Genomic DNA, 15,199 nt, shown 5'->3' on the forward strand with positions numbered 1-15,199 from the left:
AGCCTTTTTCCGTTGTGTGTCACTTTTCAGTGTCTGAAAGAGCAGTGCCTGCAGGTCTTCCACTCGGTACAGAGGACTAACAGCTCTGACTTCAGTGGGAACGTTTACATCTTCTAACGCAGATTTCATGAATGAACTATCTACAACACTTTTCTTGCCCATGAAATGCCCTTAAAAGAAAATTCAATGTTAATATAAACTGTCAAAAACAAAACATGAAATAATGCCAAAAGTTTTTTCTCTTACCTGTTGCCCACAGATTGCCTCTTGGAGCCACCTTCACCTTTGAAATTCTATTTCTCAGCTCAGTTAAATCAAGAGTAATTGAAGATGTCATTGCAATGTATGAGATAAGAATGAAAGAAGACAGGAATCCTGCTCTGCAGATCTTTTTCAAAGTGACTGTCATTCCTCAAATGTGCGCTTTGCAAATTTGGTGCGAGGTAAATTCAAATCTCCTTGCTCCTGTTACTTTGGAGCCAGGCAGTTATACTGAGATAGGATGGGCTTAATATTCTAATGGCATGAAGTCATCAAGCTGTGGTCAGCTTCTTATTGGATGAATGATGCACATTAGAGAATCATGTGTCATTCTGACGATTGTAAAATATGTGACCTTAATGCAAAACCACCAATGATCACATTCAAATACCAATAAACACTTTCCTCTCCAGCATCCAGTACTTAAAACACAGAAGCAAGTCTTCAACGCATACCCAAGACAGACCAGATGTATAATTAAATGCACCGATTTATTTTTTAAGTACTTTGAAGTAAACGTTACAGAAAGGCACATAGGCCACTGCATGCTGAGTAGATGTAATGGCTTAAGAAATGCTTCGAATCCAAGGTTCATTGGCTACCGTGTGAGCACAGTTTACTTTCTTATACAAGTCCTTGCAGTACAAAGTATCAAAAGTACAAATATCTTTCAACAAGCATTACAAAAGAACAAGACATTCCTTTTCGTCTCTGCAGTTTAACAGCTGCAGTGCGGTAAATAAAGAAAAGCTTACACAACACATAAATACAAAACTTCTCTTGCCAGTTAAGTCAATATGACCATATAGCTTCGATATCATTCCCAAAGTCATTCATAAAATTGAATAATGTGGGATAGAACACATTTTATAAACACATTTTTACATTGCACTGAGATAAAAGTCTTTCATCGTTTAACAATCACTGCCATTAACATGGAGGTAGGAACTGTCACGTATTCAATACAAAACAAGAGGTGCTGCTTTACAAACCAGGAAATGTGAACAAGACGTTCCCACAAGCACTGATCTAAGAAATATCTGTTTTGAAGTCATAATAGATTCCAAATCTTTATCTGATCAAACAAGTACTGATATATAAAACACTATCTCTGATATGCCGCCAAACTTCACTTTCACACCTGCTCTGGATTATCCAAAACCATGTACCCTGATTTGACATTACATTGACTGTTCTCTTGCCTACAAAAATACAATTCTGGCAATTTGAGGTATTTTCAATACTGCTGCACCACACATCCAATACCTCTCCATATTCCTCCCATACAGAAAAAAGAAAGAAAGACATTTTTTTGAAACGTTAAATAAAATACAAAGGCCAGATCTGGGAAGCCACAAATAAAATATGTTCAATAAACATAAAGACAAAAGCATTTCAGAATGCTTAAATAGAAAATACAAAGTTGTTCTATGTGTGGGCTAACATCAGAAGGCCTTGCTTAGCAAAACATCTCGCCTGTATTTAACCACAGGATAGTTTAACAAGAGACTGTTGAACAAAAATGTGGAAATACGGCTTTTAAATGAATACAGAAATATACTGTTTTGTAATAAATGGCAAATACATTTCTAACCTTGTACTGCAAAATGAATTGCAAAACAGTCATGTCGTAAAAACTGCAACCTGAATCCCCTTCAGGCGATAGTGTCTAGCATTAAATACTTAAGACAAAATTACAATTAAAATAAACATTGATTACAAAAGCAATAAGCCACCTCTTCAAATGTTACATTAAACCGATACCAAACCTAAACACTAACAGACATTCCTGAGTCTCCTCTCAGGGTGGATGCAAAATTCGGAGGAAATTAACAAAGCCTCAGCTGTAATATGTGTGCAGTTGTGTCTGAAAGGCAAGATGAATATATTAACAACATGCAAAGTTAAATACAAAATAATACAAAAGTTTAACATGAATTTGTCTTATTATTTATGAAAATACTGCTTTTTATTCAATGTTAAGGATCTGCTTAAATATACCGAACGGCCTGTGAATAAATTGAGAAATAAAGAAAAATAAAGGCTCAAAAACGTCCATGCAGAATATCGAGTAACCCATGTTACTGTCACGTTAAACTGAAGATATTAAAAGCAGCTTCAGAGAGGTCTCACTGACGCAGAGAGACTGCTTGTGTCTGAGAGTGAGCGCTCAGTTTTACGTTACAGTCCGAGGTCTTGTCACAGTGCAGACTCGCTGTCTCTCCCGCCTGCGACGGCTCAGGGTCAATTAGCTCCGGTAACAAGTCATTGAACTCCTCAGTATCTGCTGAGCTAACTGGCCGATTAACCCGCTCCTTCTCCCTCACCTCGTCCTCCTCGCCTTCTTTCTTCCCTTCATTGGGACCTTTGACTTTGTGCACAATGAAAAGATGTCTGTTGAGAGACAGCACAGATGTGAAACACAAACCACAGTGAAGGCACTGAGGAGTGTTTTCATCAGTCTTATGCTGTGGTATATGCTGCTTGAACTGTGTACTGCTTTCTGTGAGGAAGCCACATTTTGAACAGCGGAACTGAGTTTTCTGACGTTTAGCTGGAGGAGCCTCTGGACTCAAAGTGCGATCCTGTCCCTCCTCCCGGGAGTCCACCGCAGGTCCATCTGATACTAGCCCCTGAAAATCACAGAAGCCACACCCTTTATGAACATTTGTTTCCATTAGAGCTGTTATTGGTTTGATACATAAATACAATTGAATAGCTACCTTGCGCAAAGCCTTTTTTGATTCCTGGACAGCTGTTTTCGGCATTTGGCCAAGATCAGGATTTTTGATTCCATGCATTAGACTGATGTGGTTCTTCAACATCAAACTTGTCGTGAATGTTGTCTTGGTATCCATGCAATACCTAAAAGAAAAAGATAAAAAGTGGATTTGAATGATTTACAGGGACATTTGATAATCACTCTGGGGCTGTGTTTTGTTCATTTTCAAAAGATACAAAATCTTACCAGCATGTGTAAATCTTTTTTTTTTTCCCATCATGGTCATTGCGAATATGTCTTCTCAAACTGATGGCAGAGTTGAAAGACTGCTCACAATGACGACATGGATACTTCTTTACTGACTGTTGGGGGGGGGGGGGGGGGGAACATGGAAAATCCAAAAGGGTTAGGGTTAGCAGATGTGCATACAAACTTGACTTATAAAAGCAAATGGTAATTTTATAATGAATGTAATTATGTACGTGTTTAAAGTTTATAATCCACACACAAGTTAGGAGGTAATTCCTTTATGGTTTGTGGCCAATGTAACCAATTATAAACATGATGTCATGTAGCTTAATTACAAACAGGAACCAAATGAAGTTAAAGGTCCCATGTCATGGCCATTTCCACTGATCATAATTCCATTATTGAGGTCTACTAGAATAGATTTATATTGTGCAATTTTCCAAAATCACTTTGGTTTCTCATACAGCATCTCTGTAAACCACGTGTATTCACTGAATTCCACTCTCTGCCTTTAACGGCTCGTTGTAGCTCCAATAGCTCCAGCCCCCCCCCTCCCTGTGAGTACAGTGTGCTCTGATTGGTCGGGACGTTGTGACTCGCGCTGAGCTCCGTGGAGGTGTGGTTTCCTTGTTTAGCGACAGCGAAACACAGCCAAACTCACCCTGAGCACACACAAAGTTACAGCCGAAGTAAAAACAATAAGTGTGGCTTGATATTGAGTAAGAAAAAGGTTGATAAACGCTGTGAGAATGGGTCTGCAGAGAGAATTTCGCCACGATCCCAACTGTCTGTTATCAGCCTGCAGCCAGGGAGGAGAGATCAGCAGAGCTGCCTGCACTGAGTGTGTGTGTGAGGAAGTCCGTGGATTGGTCAATTTGGACCAATCAGCGGGGCCTTAACGTAACGGCTCCGCGGACGTAACGTAACGGCTCCACGGATTGGTCCATTTGGTTCCGGGTAACACATGACATCATGAGTTACCCGGAAGAATCAATGGACAGTGACGTATCTCCAACAAGGCGTTTTGGGGAGGTATTTTCTGTGTTAGAGTTTTACTCGCTACAGGGTGTACTTTGAGGGTTTTGACTCTGCAGACCGTTTACATGCATAAAAACCTTCATAACACACAAGGGGACGGGTAATAACCGGAAAAGCATGACATGTGACCTTTAACACAAGAATCAAGAAGTTAGCAGCTTGTCCCATGCCAAGAAGCTTCAATTCATTTAATCAACATGCACTTTGACCTCAGATACACGGCTCACTGTCCTCTCAACCATTTCCTTATGTCACTGGACAGCCGTTTGCCAAGGTGTTTCAGATAAGGTCGACTAATAACAAATACCACCCAAGCTATTGATCTGGTTAATGGTAAAATCATTTTCAGGTGGACTACGACAATTAAGTGGTTGTTTGACATTAAGAAAACACTTCTATTTCATCAATACAAGAAAAACCGCACAAAAGCTTCGGGCTATAATATCCATTTTCAACACTACATTGATTGCTACAATTTTCAGTAGTTGGATCTGGACAAATCGGTGTTATGTTGAAGTTTAAGATAATTGAAGTTGCAGTTGAGTTAGCCACCACGTTCAGACTGTTTTATCATGATATTATAGCGAATGCTGCAGTCATTATTGTGTTGGTTTTACTTTCCAGCACAGGGGAACCTGACCTCACCTTTCTGTGGTTGGTCTTCACGTGGGAAACATAGGACTCTCGTTCAGGGAACCACTTCAGGCACTCGCCACACGTCCAGCCGGTGGGCTTCACACGAGCTTTCCTGTCATGCTCTGGTTTTTTTCTGGGACTGTCTGTGTGTTTAACAGGATTGTGACTTTTCTTTTCTTGTACTGAATGATCATCCTGGGACCAGTCAGGATTGTCTGTTTTTTTACTGATCTTCTCTGTCTCTTCTGTCATGTTTCCTACATGAACGCCCTGCAAGACAAAGAAAACACAAGAGATTTTAAATTATAGCAAATTACTACTATTTCCTGTCCTAACATTGACTCAACAACATTTGACTTCTCTTTGCCAGTATGTAAGAACACACATATAACAGTTTAACAATGCTGATTTTTCTGCATCGTTTGCACGGCTTTGTAGATAAAAATCTAGATAACAATCTAACATTGCACAACACAAGTTAGGCAAGTTAGGCAAGTTTAACAATTCTTCCAAAGGATCAGGTTGGACTTCACAGTTTCAACAAACAATTCAGAAGACTAGAAGTAAGAGTAGCCAGTTTCATTTACATAGAAACATGTATACATTCCCAACACTCTCAATAAGCAATACAATCCGGGCTAACCTTGAAGTGCTGCATTAACAGCTGCTTATGTGGAAAGACCGAGTTGCATTCTGGACACTTGAAGACACACGTAACACGCTTGTTGGCATTTTGATGGAAATGCTGTAATAGTAACTGCTTTTTCTTGAAGACCGTCTCACATGAACACTTAAAAATTAACCTGCAATGAAGGGGGGGAAACGGTTAAAATGACCAGATAAAAGAGATTTACAACTTTTAATTGTCAGGTGATAAGGTTTTGACTTACACAGGGGATATTTTGCTTGCACTGTGTTTATTTTTTAAATGCACTTCACAGCCGTCAGACGTCTTGAAGGCAACTGGACAGATTGAGCATTTGTAAAAGACGTCACAGTGTTTCTCCTCAATGTGAGTCTTTTGTCCTTGAATGGTCTTGAAAACCATATCGCAGTGAAGACATCTGAAGGAAGAAGAAACATGATGCAACTTTTGTGTAAAACTTCAAAGTATGTTAGAAGGCGTGCATTTTATGCTTTCTTACTTACTTGTACCAAGCCTTGCGGGCGTAGTGCAGACAGTTCTCCTTGACGTGTTTCTGTATGTCTGCAGAACGACTCAGGGCACCACATTCAGGACAGCAGTAAGGCGATTTGTGAGCGTGAATGCGTTGGTGAGCTCTGAAGCTGCACTTGTTGGGTAACAACATTGAGCACAACTTACACGTCTGAAAAAAAACAAAAGTCAAAGAGTTAAGAAAACATTGGAAAATACATAAATACTAGTAAAAGTGCCACGAAAAATAAAAGTCTGGTGATATTCTATATTTTTCTTTTGTCAACAAGACCCAAGACTAATATTATCAAGGTTCAGTACAATATAATGGGCTTGGGTTGAGTGTCACAGATTTCTTTAGAATAACAAAAATATTCTTTAATAATTTAAGAACGCATTCACTTACGAGTCCTTCCACGTCCTCAGAAGGCCTCTGGTAATGGCCAGCTAGTGCTTTGTAGTCAGATAACTGCTTGTTACACTCCAGGCAACGGAGTCTGTGGCGAATAACATTGTCTTGGTATAAGGGCAGGACCGGTTGGTTTTTAGGGGAGGGTAAAGTGTAAGAGTCCACATTCACAGCACTCAGGGGTACAAACATGTGTTCCTCTGCAATGGGTTTCATATGGAGCTGCGTGCACTGCATCACCGTGCCATTGTTCTTGTGTTCCCGTGCATGTGCCAACAGGGCACACTTGTTGAAGAACACTATTGTCTTTGCACAGTGAGTACATCCTACTTCAATGTGAACACTCCTCCTGCTGTAATGATACGCAAGGCTCCTCTCAACCCCGAAGGAGTCTCCGCACTCAAGGCAGCAGTATCCCCGAGGTGGAAGGGTGATATTGCTCTCTGGAGGGGGGTTCAGGTTGGGAACATATGTAGGCACAGGGTTGGCATTGTTCAACAGTCTGTTTAAGGTTCCTGCAGCTGTGTTGGGAGCAGATGTGCGAGGATAAGAGTTGGCTGATTTGATCTGATGCACCAGAGGCACAGTGCTGTACACCGTAGGAGAGAGTGTGGGTTGGCTTTGTTGATGTGAGGTGGACCGTGCAGCTACAGAAGCAGCAACACTGTGAGGGACAAGGTTCAGGCTAGCCAAGTGCATTGCTTTGGGGAGGAAGTTGGTAGTTGCTGTAGGGCCCGTTGTGGCTGCTCCTCTCTTTGTTTTCGGCCCCTGGTGTGCAGCAGATCGTTTGACAGGACCACTAGTATTATGGAAAACGGTTGCACGCTGTGTTACGCCCGACTTCCTGGAGTTAACCTCTGGCTTGTTGCGTAAAACCTTTGGTGCAGATGTACTAGCTGGGGTACCTTTAGTTTGCACACCTACAACACTATCAATAGATGCACCTTGAGATTGAGGAGGAGACATATTACAGAAAGAATCTTCACTTATCATACTATGGGATGGAGAGGATTCATATGCTGAATGAACTTCATCTGTTTCTGAATCAGGCACCACACTAGTGACTGTGCGCTTGATCTGCCCGGATGTAGTTTTAATGGTTTTAATTCTGACCCTGGGTATGGCAGGGGGGGACCCAGTTGTCACTGCAGGGGATGCTTTGCCACTACTATCACTGCAGATGCTTACAGGACTATCAGAGGGTTTCATTAACCGTTTCACAGCTTCAAGTGGACATTGTGGGGTTATAAGCACTGTGGGGATTGCTTTCATGACGTCATTCTGAATTGCTGATGACTCTCTGGGGTTATTCTGCTCACTAGGATCTTTTCTACTGTTTAGAGCCACCAGGGCCTCAAGGCAAGAGGATAACTTGGGTGTCTGAGATTTGACATGTGGAAAAGAAGTGGGAACATCCGTTGTGGATCCTGGACTGCAGTTGGTTTCTGTGATGTTCTGGTCACCACTTGGTGGGGGAAGTGTACTGTGTGATTTGTCTGTTTTATCTTTTTGGTTACTGACACAAATATCAGAGGACTTCTCCGTTCTACTACCTTCCTCTCTGCTACTCGGTGTGTTTTTGTCAATATCGTAGTCCTTTAGACTTTCATCGAACAAACTTAGGTCCGCCTTTTGTTGATTGTCTGGGATCAAAGATTCCACCAGAACTGAGGCTTCTGGAAAACAGGGTCTGTCTTGTTTTGGATGCATTTCATTTCTACTGCACTGAGTGTCTTCAGACTCAGGACTGGAGATAGGACTGAAATTACAAAGTGACTGGGAAAATATTGGTGTTCCATCAGGTTTGTGTTGAACAGGTGCCTTTCCAAGAAGCTCCCTTGAACTTTCTCCATTCAAAGCAGAGACAAATGATTTGGAAAAGCCAGCGTTGGTTGTCTCAAGAAAGTTTAGAGCGGCCTCTTGTCCCCTGAATCCATTTTGCAATGATGGTTCAAATCCTTCGAACGACTCCTGACGACTTGTGTTTTTCACAATAACACTAACAACAGGAATATCTGCTATTGCGACAGCTTGGTTACCCAGAAAACTGTCATCCTGGCATAATTCTGTGTCTTTCAGCTGACTCTCTGTTTCTTCATGACTCCCCTGGATGGGCTCTTTAGCGTCCAACCCTGTGGCATCTGGGATGTCAAAAGCAGCCAGGAGATCATCAAAATCTGGGGTTTTCATGTCACCCATGGCTGCACAGTATCATAGACCTGCAGAAACACATAGAGTTGGATTTATATATATTTTTCCGATTTACAAGGCTAAAGGAACTTTTGTCAGCATAATAAATGGCTGTTGTGAATATGAATAATAACAGTTTAGCACATGGGTTACGTCCGCTATGTTAACGTTAGCTCTAAATAGCAAGGTAAACGTTATAGATATGTTGGTCTTCGTCCATGCAGCTACTATTTCGTACCAAGGCATACATTAACACACGCATGTATGATCACATATACATGTATTGCAGTCTACTATGCATGTCAAGCAAGTAGCAACTCCATAATAGGCAGAACTACATTCATGTTGTTTTGCTTTTAGCATAGCTTGCATAGAAGCAGCTAACTAGCCTAGCTACACATCGGAGCCAAGACAGCAGGTTAGCAACCTAGCTTAGCAACAAGCTAAAGCATTCAGCATAGCAAACGTTATTAAACTCTTATTGATGCACACATGAGCTTACCATTAGATCCAGTTATGTTTGCCATCTCTAGTAAATTAGCTTGTATCCAATTAAGTGTAGACGCTAAGTGTGAGCCAGCTAGGTTTGTCTGTAGCAGGGTTCCATAGCTAGGCTACAAGCTACTAGCGTAACTTCGTTTTCTTTTTCCCCTACAGGGCGATTCAGCCCTCGACGCTGTCTGACAGACAAGAGGCGGTGCCATGGATGGACCGCTTGAAAACGTACACAAAACAAACGTCGGCAGCAATGTGGTAAATTGTCAGAGTTTGTTATTCATAATTTTACAACCATAGTTCCACCATAAAATGTGATATTAAACATTATGCGTGCGCCTGGCATGGCTGGAGTATGCCATGGAGGGTCCATGCCAACCTACCGAGGCGAACCTAGGTTAAAAGCTTTGGTTGTGTTATTAATCCATAACTAAGCACCACCTTTCCTGCAACTATGCAATATTGTCCAGTCCTTCTTGCCTAACTTGCTTTTAGTGATAATATGATAAAAACGATTCGCTTAATTTAATAGGTCAAGCTCCAAAATCACTGGATCCTTTCCATTATGCAACTCAACAAATCTTTTTGTGGACCCACCGAGCCTGGGGAAACTAAGTCAAATTGAAAAAATGGGGAACATTCTCTGAACAATAATACAGTAAAAAAAAAAAAATAGTATGCATGATCACAGTGCAATTTACTTAAGACCTAATTACAGTGAAAGTTGGCTGAGGTTTTTTATAGGATGTTGCAGGCAATTTTGTTCAATTTACAGGTTCTATCAGAATCACAGTCATGTCTTTCAGCTGTTATCTTAACAGTAAATCAACCGAATGGATCCTTTGTTGTATCAGAATCCTACAATCCTTTCTGGTTTTAATAGTGTTTCATTTATCCTTGCCAGTTAATTATCAGAAAAATAAATAAGCACCTGCTCCGCTGTTTGTTCTTGTTCGCCGCATGGATATGCTGTAATTCCTATGGCAACACAAAAAAAGTTGTTGTTTATTTTGTTTTTAATATACACCAAGGTTTTCCTGGCAACTAGTATTGATACTAAGTACAATTGTATGTAGAACGATTAGCAATGATTCTGGTACAATATAGCCAGTTTTCCATAATGTGAGTGGTCATATGTACAGTAGGCTACATATCATTAAATTGTATAGTCCGTGGTTGGGTCATTCTACAGAAAAGGTGGATGTACTGTCACTTACTTTTGCAGACACCAAAGATACATGACGTTTTCCTAATACTCACATTCATTATATATGTTGAATAAATAGAGATTGTCTTTGCAATGGTACTAAATAAAAAATAAATAAAAAATTGTTTTATACATAAATTGCAATTTCTTTTTCAATAAATAAATCTAATTTATATTTACATAACATTACATACATTAAATATAACACTGAAATGGTAAAAAAACAACGCAAATTATTATTAATAATATCAAATAAATGTCAGTCACCCATAATTACGTCATTGGTGTTACTGCTACACAAAACGCTTTTATTTTTTTAAATAATGTACTGTAACTGAAGTGCTTCCTGTAACAAGAGATCATTTGATGCAGTGCAGTGGACAAAGACATAAGGAAAGTCTATACTTCTTACTTTGTTTGTTAAAGGTGTCATTTTATCTTCAAATTTTACGCGCGTCTTTCAAGTCTGTCATTAGTGTTACTCATTTCGTGGCCCTAGGGGTGAGCATTTGAATGGGAAAATGTATTGTATTGAAGAGTTAAACGATTTTGATATTGACTGAAGCCATATGTGGTCTGACACATTGCAGCAATTTTGTTAAAATGGTAGTGTCTTCTCCAAATTGTCACTGGTGTTACCGTCACTGGTGCTACTCTTCTTCCAGGTAACACGTAACACCAGTGACGTTCCTATATAAATAAGCTTTGTATAATGTATACAAATAATACAAATAATACAAATACTTTAAGCTCTACTTGTTGTGGATTCATCAAGTTAAGAGTTAGTTATTGCTATTTAACAGGTTTTAGATGTGTTTAGAAGGAAAATATTTCAGCAGATTTGTATCACCAGATTCTACCTTTTCTGTAGAATGACTCGGTTACAAAAAGGTATAGTATTTAAGGGATGAAACAAACATAAGCTACATGGGTAAATCGAGGGTTATACTTTCAACAATTGTTTTCTCATTCACAGCGTTGACAAATCTAAATCGTCTTTTTCTGTCATCTTTATTTGACTGTTGGAAAATGAGTTGATAGTGTCCATAAAACATTTTATGGGTTATTAATGAACCAACTGGTGTTTAATGTTGTGCCACACAATCTGTCATTAAGTCATTAACCTCTAATACATGTCAGGGTCTGCTGGGCTGTCTGATAACCTAGTGAACACAAAAACATCTTGTGCTTTTGAACCCTTGTGTTATGTTCACATTCCGCACCCTTTGGTAATGTTCAGGTCAAATTGACCCGGGATATATTTCAGGGTTTAAAAAAAATACAGAACTAAATTCCACATGCACAATTCCTTATATATATATTGTCTTTAACTCATTCCCCAACAATATAAATGAAATATATGATTAGTTTTTGAAAATACTCTTTGCTAGATCAAATTTAACAATGGAAGTGTCCATCGCTTTTTGTGATAAAAATGTAATTTATGTTAAGAAAAATACACTGTAAAAACTAGGTTTACATTTTGCTCATGCTTTTCTAGGACAAATGTAAATGAAACATTTTTTCATTACATTACATTTTTTACATTACATTGCATTTAGCTGACGCTTTTATCCAAAGCGACTTACAATAAGTGCATTCGACCAGGAAGATACAACCTTTAAGAAAACAGAATCATATAAGTCCATCAGGTTTCATAGAGCCAAACATTTCAAGTGCTACTCAACTGGCATTTAGAAAGCCAGCCCTTTATTAGTATATAAGTGCTTTGTTAGTAATTCTATCGCTCGAAGTGGAGTCTAAAGAGATGAGTTTTCAGTTTGCGTCGGAAGATGTGTAAGCTATCTGCTGTCCTGATTTCAATGGGGAGCTCATTCCACCATTTTGGAGCCAGGATAGCAAACCCACGTGTTTTTGCTGACGGGAACTTGGGTCCCCCTCGCAGTGCGGGTGCAGCGAGCTGTTTGGCTGATGCAGAGCGGAGTGCACGTGCTGGGGTGTACGGTTTAACCATGTCCTGGATGTAGGAAGGGCCAGATCCATTCACAGCATGGTACGCAAGTACCAGTGTCTTGAAGTGGATTCTAGCAGTTACTGGAAGCCAGTGAAGGGAGCGGAGGAGCGGTGTGGTGTGGGAGAATTTGGGAAGGTTGAAGACCAGACGAGCCGCTGCATTCTGGATGAGCTGCAGAGGTCGGATGGCACATGCAGGTAGACCAGCCAGGAGGGAGTTGCAGTAGTCTAGGCGTGAGATGACGAGAGCCTGGACCAGAATCTGCGCTGATGTCTGGGTCAGCTGGGGACGTATCCTCCTGATGTTGTAAAGAGTGTATCTGCAGCAGCGGGTTGTAGCAGAGATGTTTGCAGTGAAGGACAGTTTGTTATCTCATTAATGTTTATTATTTTTATTCTAATAATCAAAGCCCTGAAGGAAATAAAGCAATTTAACAGTAATTGAAACACAAGAACCACACATCCAAAAGTATTTGGCTGTGAAATATATAGAGATGATGAAACATCCATATAAATGACATAGAACAGATATAAACACAAAGCAAATGAAAACAATTAAAAGTCACTTCATAAAATACAGTATATCCGAAAAATATATTGATGAAGTGACGCTGCAGAACATCATGTGAGCCAATGGGCAAGTCCATTTAGGAAACACATGATGTACAGAACTTCTTTGTGTGTATAGCACAGATGTACTTGTTGCAGTTGCTGCATGTAGTCTGTGTCTTGGAGTCCTTTGAGGGTCCACAGAACTCACAGCGCTTCCTTTTGCCGGCACAGGGTGCAATCTAGAACAGTAAAATATGTATTAGTTCAGACATTTTTTTCACCACATCCCTCCACCTCCAGCTGCCACCATCTTCCTCAATATAGCAACAGAGGCTGGGTTCCTGGGGATGTGTTGTCTTTGCTGCATGTGAGCCTCACATGCAGCAAATAAAACACATCCCCAGGAACCCAGGAGCTTGGCAAGGCACTGGTAACACCTCACATTGTGAGGTATTACCAGTGCCTTGCCAAGCTCCTCCAGAAAATGTGTCTTCTTTGGAGCTTCTTTTGGTTCCATTCTGGGTTTATCCACATTATCCTCATCTTCAGAAATGTCTTCCTGTTCCACTTCACTGTGTTCTTCTAGTGCATTCCACTCACTCTCATCCATTATTAGCTCCAAGGCTCTCTGAGCAGAATATCTTTTGGCCATTTTGCTGGTAGATAATTGTAGTTCTGCACTATACACTGTAATGTGAGGTTATGTCTCTGTTTAGTCCCTCCTCCGGCGTGCAGATGCGAGGGGGACAGTGCGAGAAAATGTAAAATGTTTATACATTTTTGGAAGATCTAAAATGTTTATAATGTTCTAGGATAGTTGTGTGTACACACTACAAAGTGTGTGTGTGTGTGTGTGTGTGTGTGTGTGTGTGTGTGTGTGTGTGTGTGTGTGTGTGTGTGTGTGTGTGTGTGTGTGTGTGTGTGTGTGTGTGTGTGTGTGTCTTTAGTTTCTGTGTGTTTTTCTCTGTCTGTCTGTCCTGGTATTGTATCTGGGTCAGATTGACCCGAACCTCTTATGAAGGACATTAATGCGGGTGGGAATATTTTCATAAGTGGAAAAAAATAAAAACAATTCCACATGTCCTTCACAATAAATAAGCCCCGGCCAGTTTCAGGTTGAACGAAAATATCCTTATATTTGTTTTTATTCATTGAAAATGGAAATCGGGTCCATTTGACCCGAACACCACACAAGGGTTAACTAGAATAATTGTTTATTATACCCATCCAGACAGACTGTGCCCTCATCGAGTGTTATGAAGCAGGAATAAAGAACATTTAATGAGGAATCAGATAGTCCTTTTTTGTGTGTGTCATCATAGTTGAACAGCAGCGAGTGGAACAAATAGCTGCCATTACATCCAATCATGAACCATCTACCTGAAAGTAAAGTGCACATTTCCCTGCATTATAATGTAATGGTCCAGATAACAGCTATAACTGATTTAGAGTAGGGCTGTCGAACGATTAAACATTTTAATCAGATTAATCACAGCTTAATAATGAATCAATCATGATTAATCACCATCAGGGCCGGACTGGGACAATAAGTCAGGCCGGGAATTATACACCCAGCCAGGCCACTACCAGTTTTTTGTGCCATTTTGCTGGATTTATTTGTCAATATTTACAGCGTTGCTGCCTATAGTGATAGCCCTCTAAATCTACTACCAAAAAATAAACATATGGAGATGGGTTACTATTTAAACAAATGTGCAAATCTATTTAGGAACCTATTCATGTGAACATATTTTAAGTGGGGGTGGACCTCAAATCCTATAGGGGGGTCCGGGGGCATTCTCCCCCGGTAAAAATGTTTTTTAAATGTTGGACTTAAATGCATCAATCTGGTGCATTTTGAGGGGGAAATAAAGAGAGACTACACCCATATGAAACAGAATTGTAAACATTTAAAAAATCATAACATCTTAATAACATGGCCATAACCAATAACATACCATATCCAGTGCTTGAATTGGGCCGGTACTCATCGGCACGCAGTACCGGCACTTCTGATTTTTACCCATGTGGTACCGGCACTTCTTACTGAGTACCGGCAAGGTGCCGGTACTCAGTAAAATGCCGGTACTCAGCCGCCGGCAATATACGTATTGTAAACGCAACGCAGCGCAAATGTGGGTCTGACTCTGCCTCACAGAGGGTGACTGGCTGTCTACATGACGTGGCCTGCCGACATTGCCACTTTCATACAGATCATACTAATGCCCACGATTGGTCTCTGTGTGTCATTCAAGGTCGGGAGGGTGTGTGTTGGTGTATGTGTGGCGCGAGCGAGCGAGAAAGCGCGCG

The 15,199-nt window shown here is 40.4% G+C and overlaps 1 protein-coding gene across 1 annotated transcript; it reads right to left on the bottom strand.

The window, feature by feature from the left end:
- Window positions 1-733: 733 nt before the first annotated feature.
- On the bottom strand, window positions 734-9,471 carry znf592 (zinc finger protein 592). Its single transcript, XM_079684142.1, has 9 exons — window positions 9,164-9,471; window positions 6,469-8,690; window positions 6,056-6,234; window positions 5,797-5,970; window positions 5,550-5,709; window positions 4,916-5,176; window positions 3,230-3,345; window positions 2,985-3,126; window positions 734-2,894 (listed from the first exon to the last, which is right to left on the bottom strand). The coding sequence occupies exons 2-9, from the start codon at window positions 8,668-8,670 to the stop codon at window positions 2,391-2,393; spliced, it is 3,738 nt and encodes a 1,245-aa protein (XP_079540268.1). The 5' UTR covers window positions 8,671-8,690; window positions 9,164-9,471; the 3' UTR covers window positions 734-2,390.
- Between the last annotated feature and the right edge of the window lie 5,728 nt (window positions 9,472-15,199).

The sequence above is a fragment of the Notothenia rossii genome, assembly GCF_949606895.1.
Source record: "Notothenia rossii genome assembly, chromosome: 5".
Classification (NCBI taxonomy): Eukaryota; Metazoa; Chordata; class Actinopteri; order Perciformes; family Nototheniidae; genus Notothenia; species Notothenia rossii.

What these genes read in the sequence shown, in the direction of transcription:
- znf592 (XM_079684142.1), bottom strand. Translation starts at nt 8,670, where the DNA reads ATGGGTGACATGAAAACCCCAGATTTTGATGATCTCCTGGCTGCTTTT. An exon ending in GCAAGCAAAATATCCCCTGT is followed by an intron (nt 5,710 to 5,796) that starts GTAAGTCAAAAC and finishes CCTTCATTGCAG; the next exon opens with GTTAATTTTTAAGTGTTCAT. An exon ending in CAAAAAAGGCTTTGCGCAAG is followed by an intron (nt 2,895 to 2,984) that starts GTAGCTATTCAA and finishes TGTGATTTTCAG; the next exon opens with GGGCTAGTATCAGATGGACC.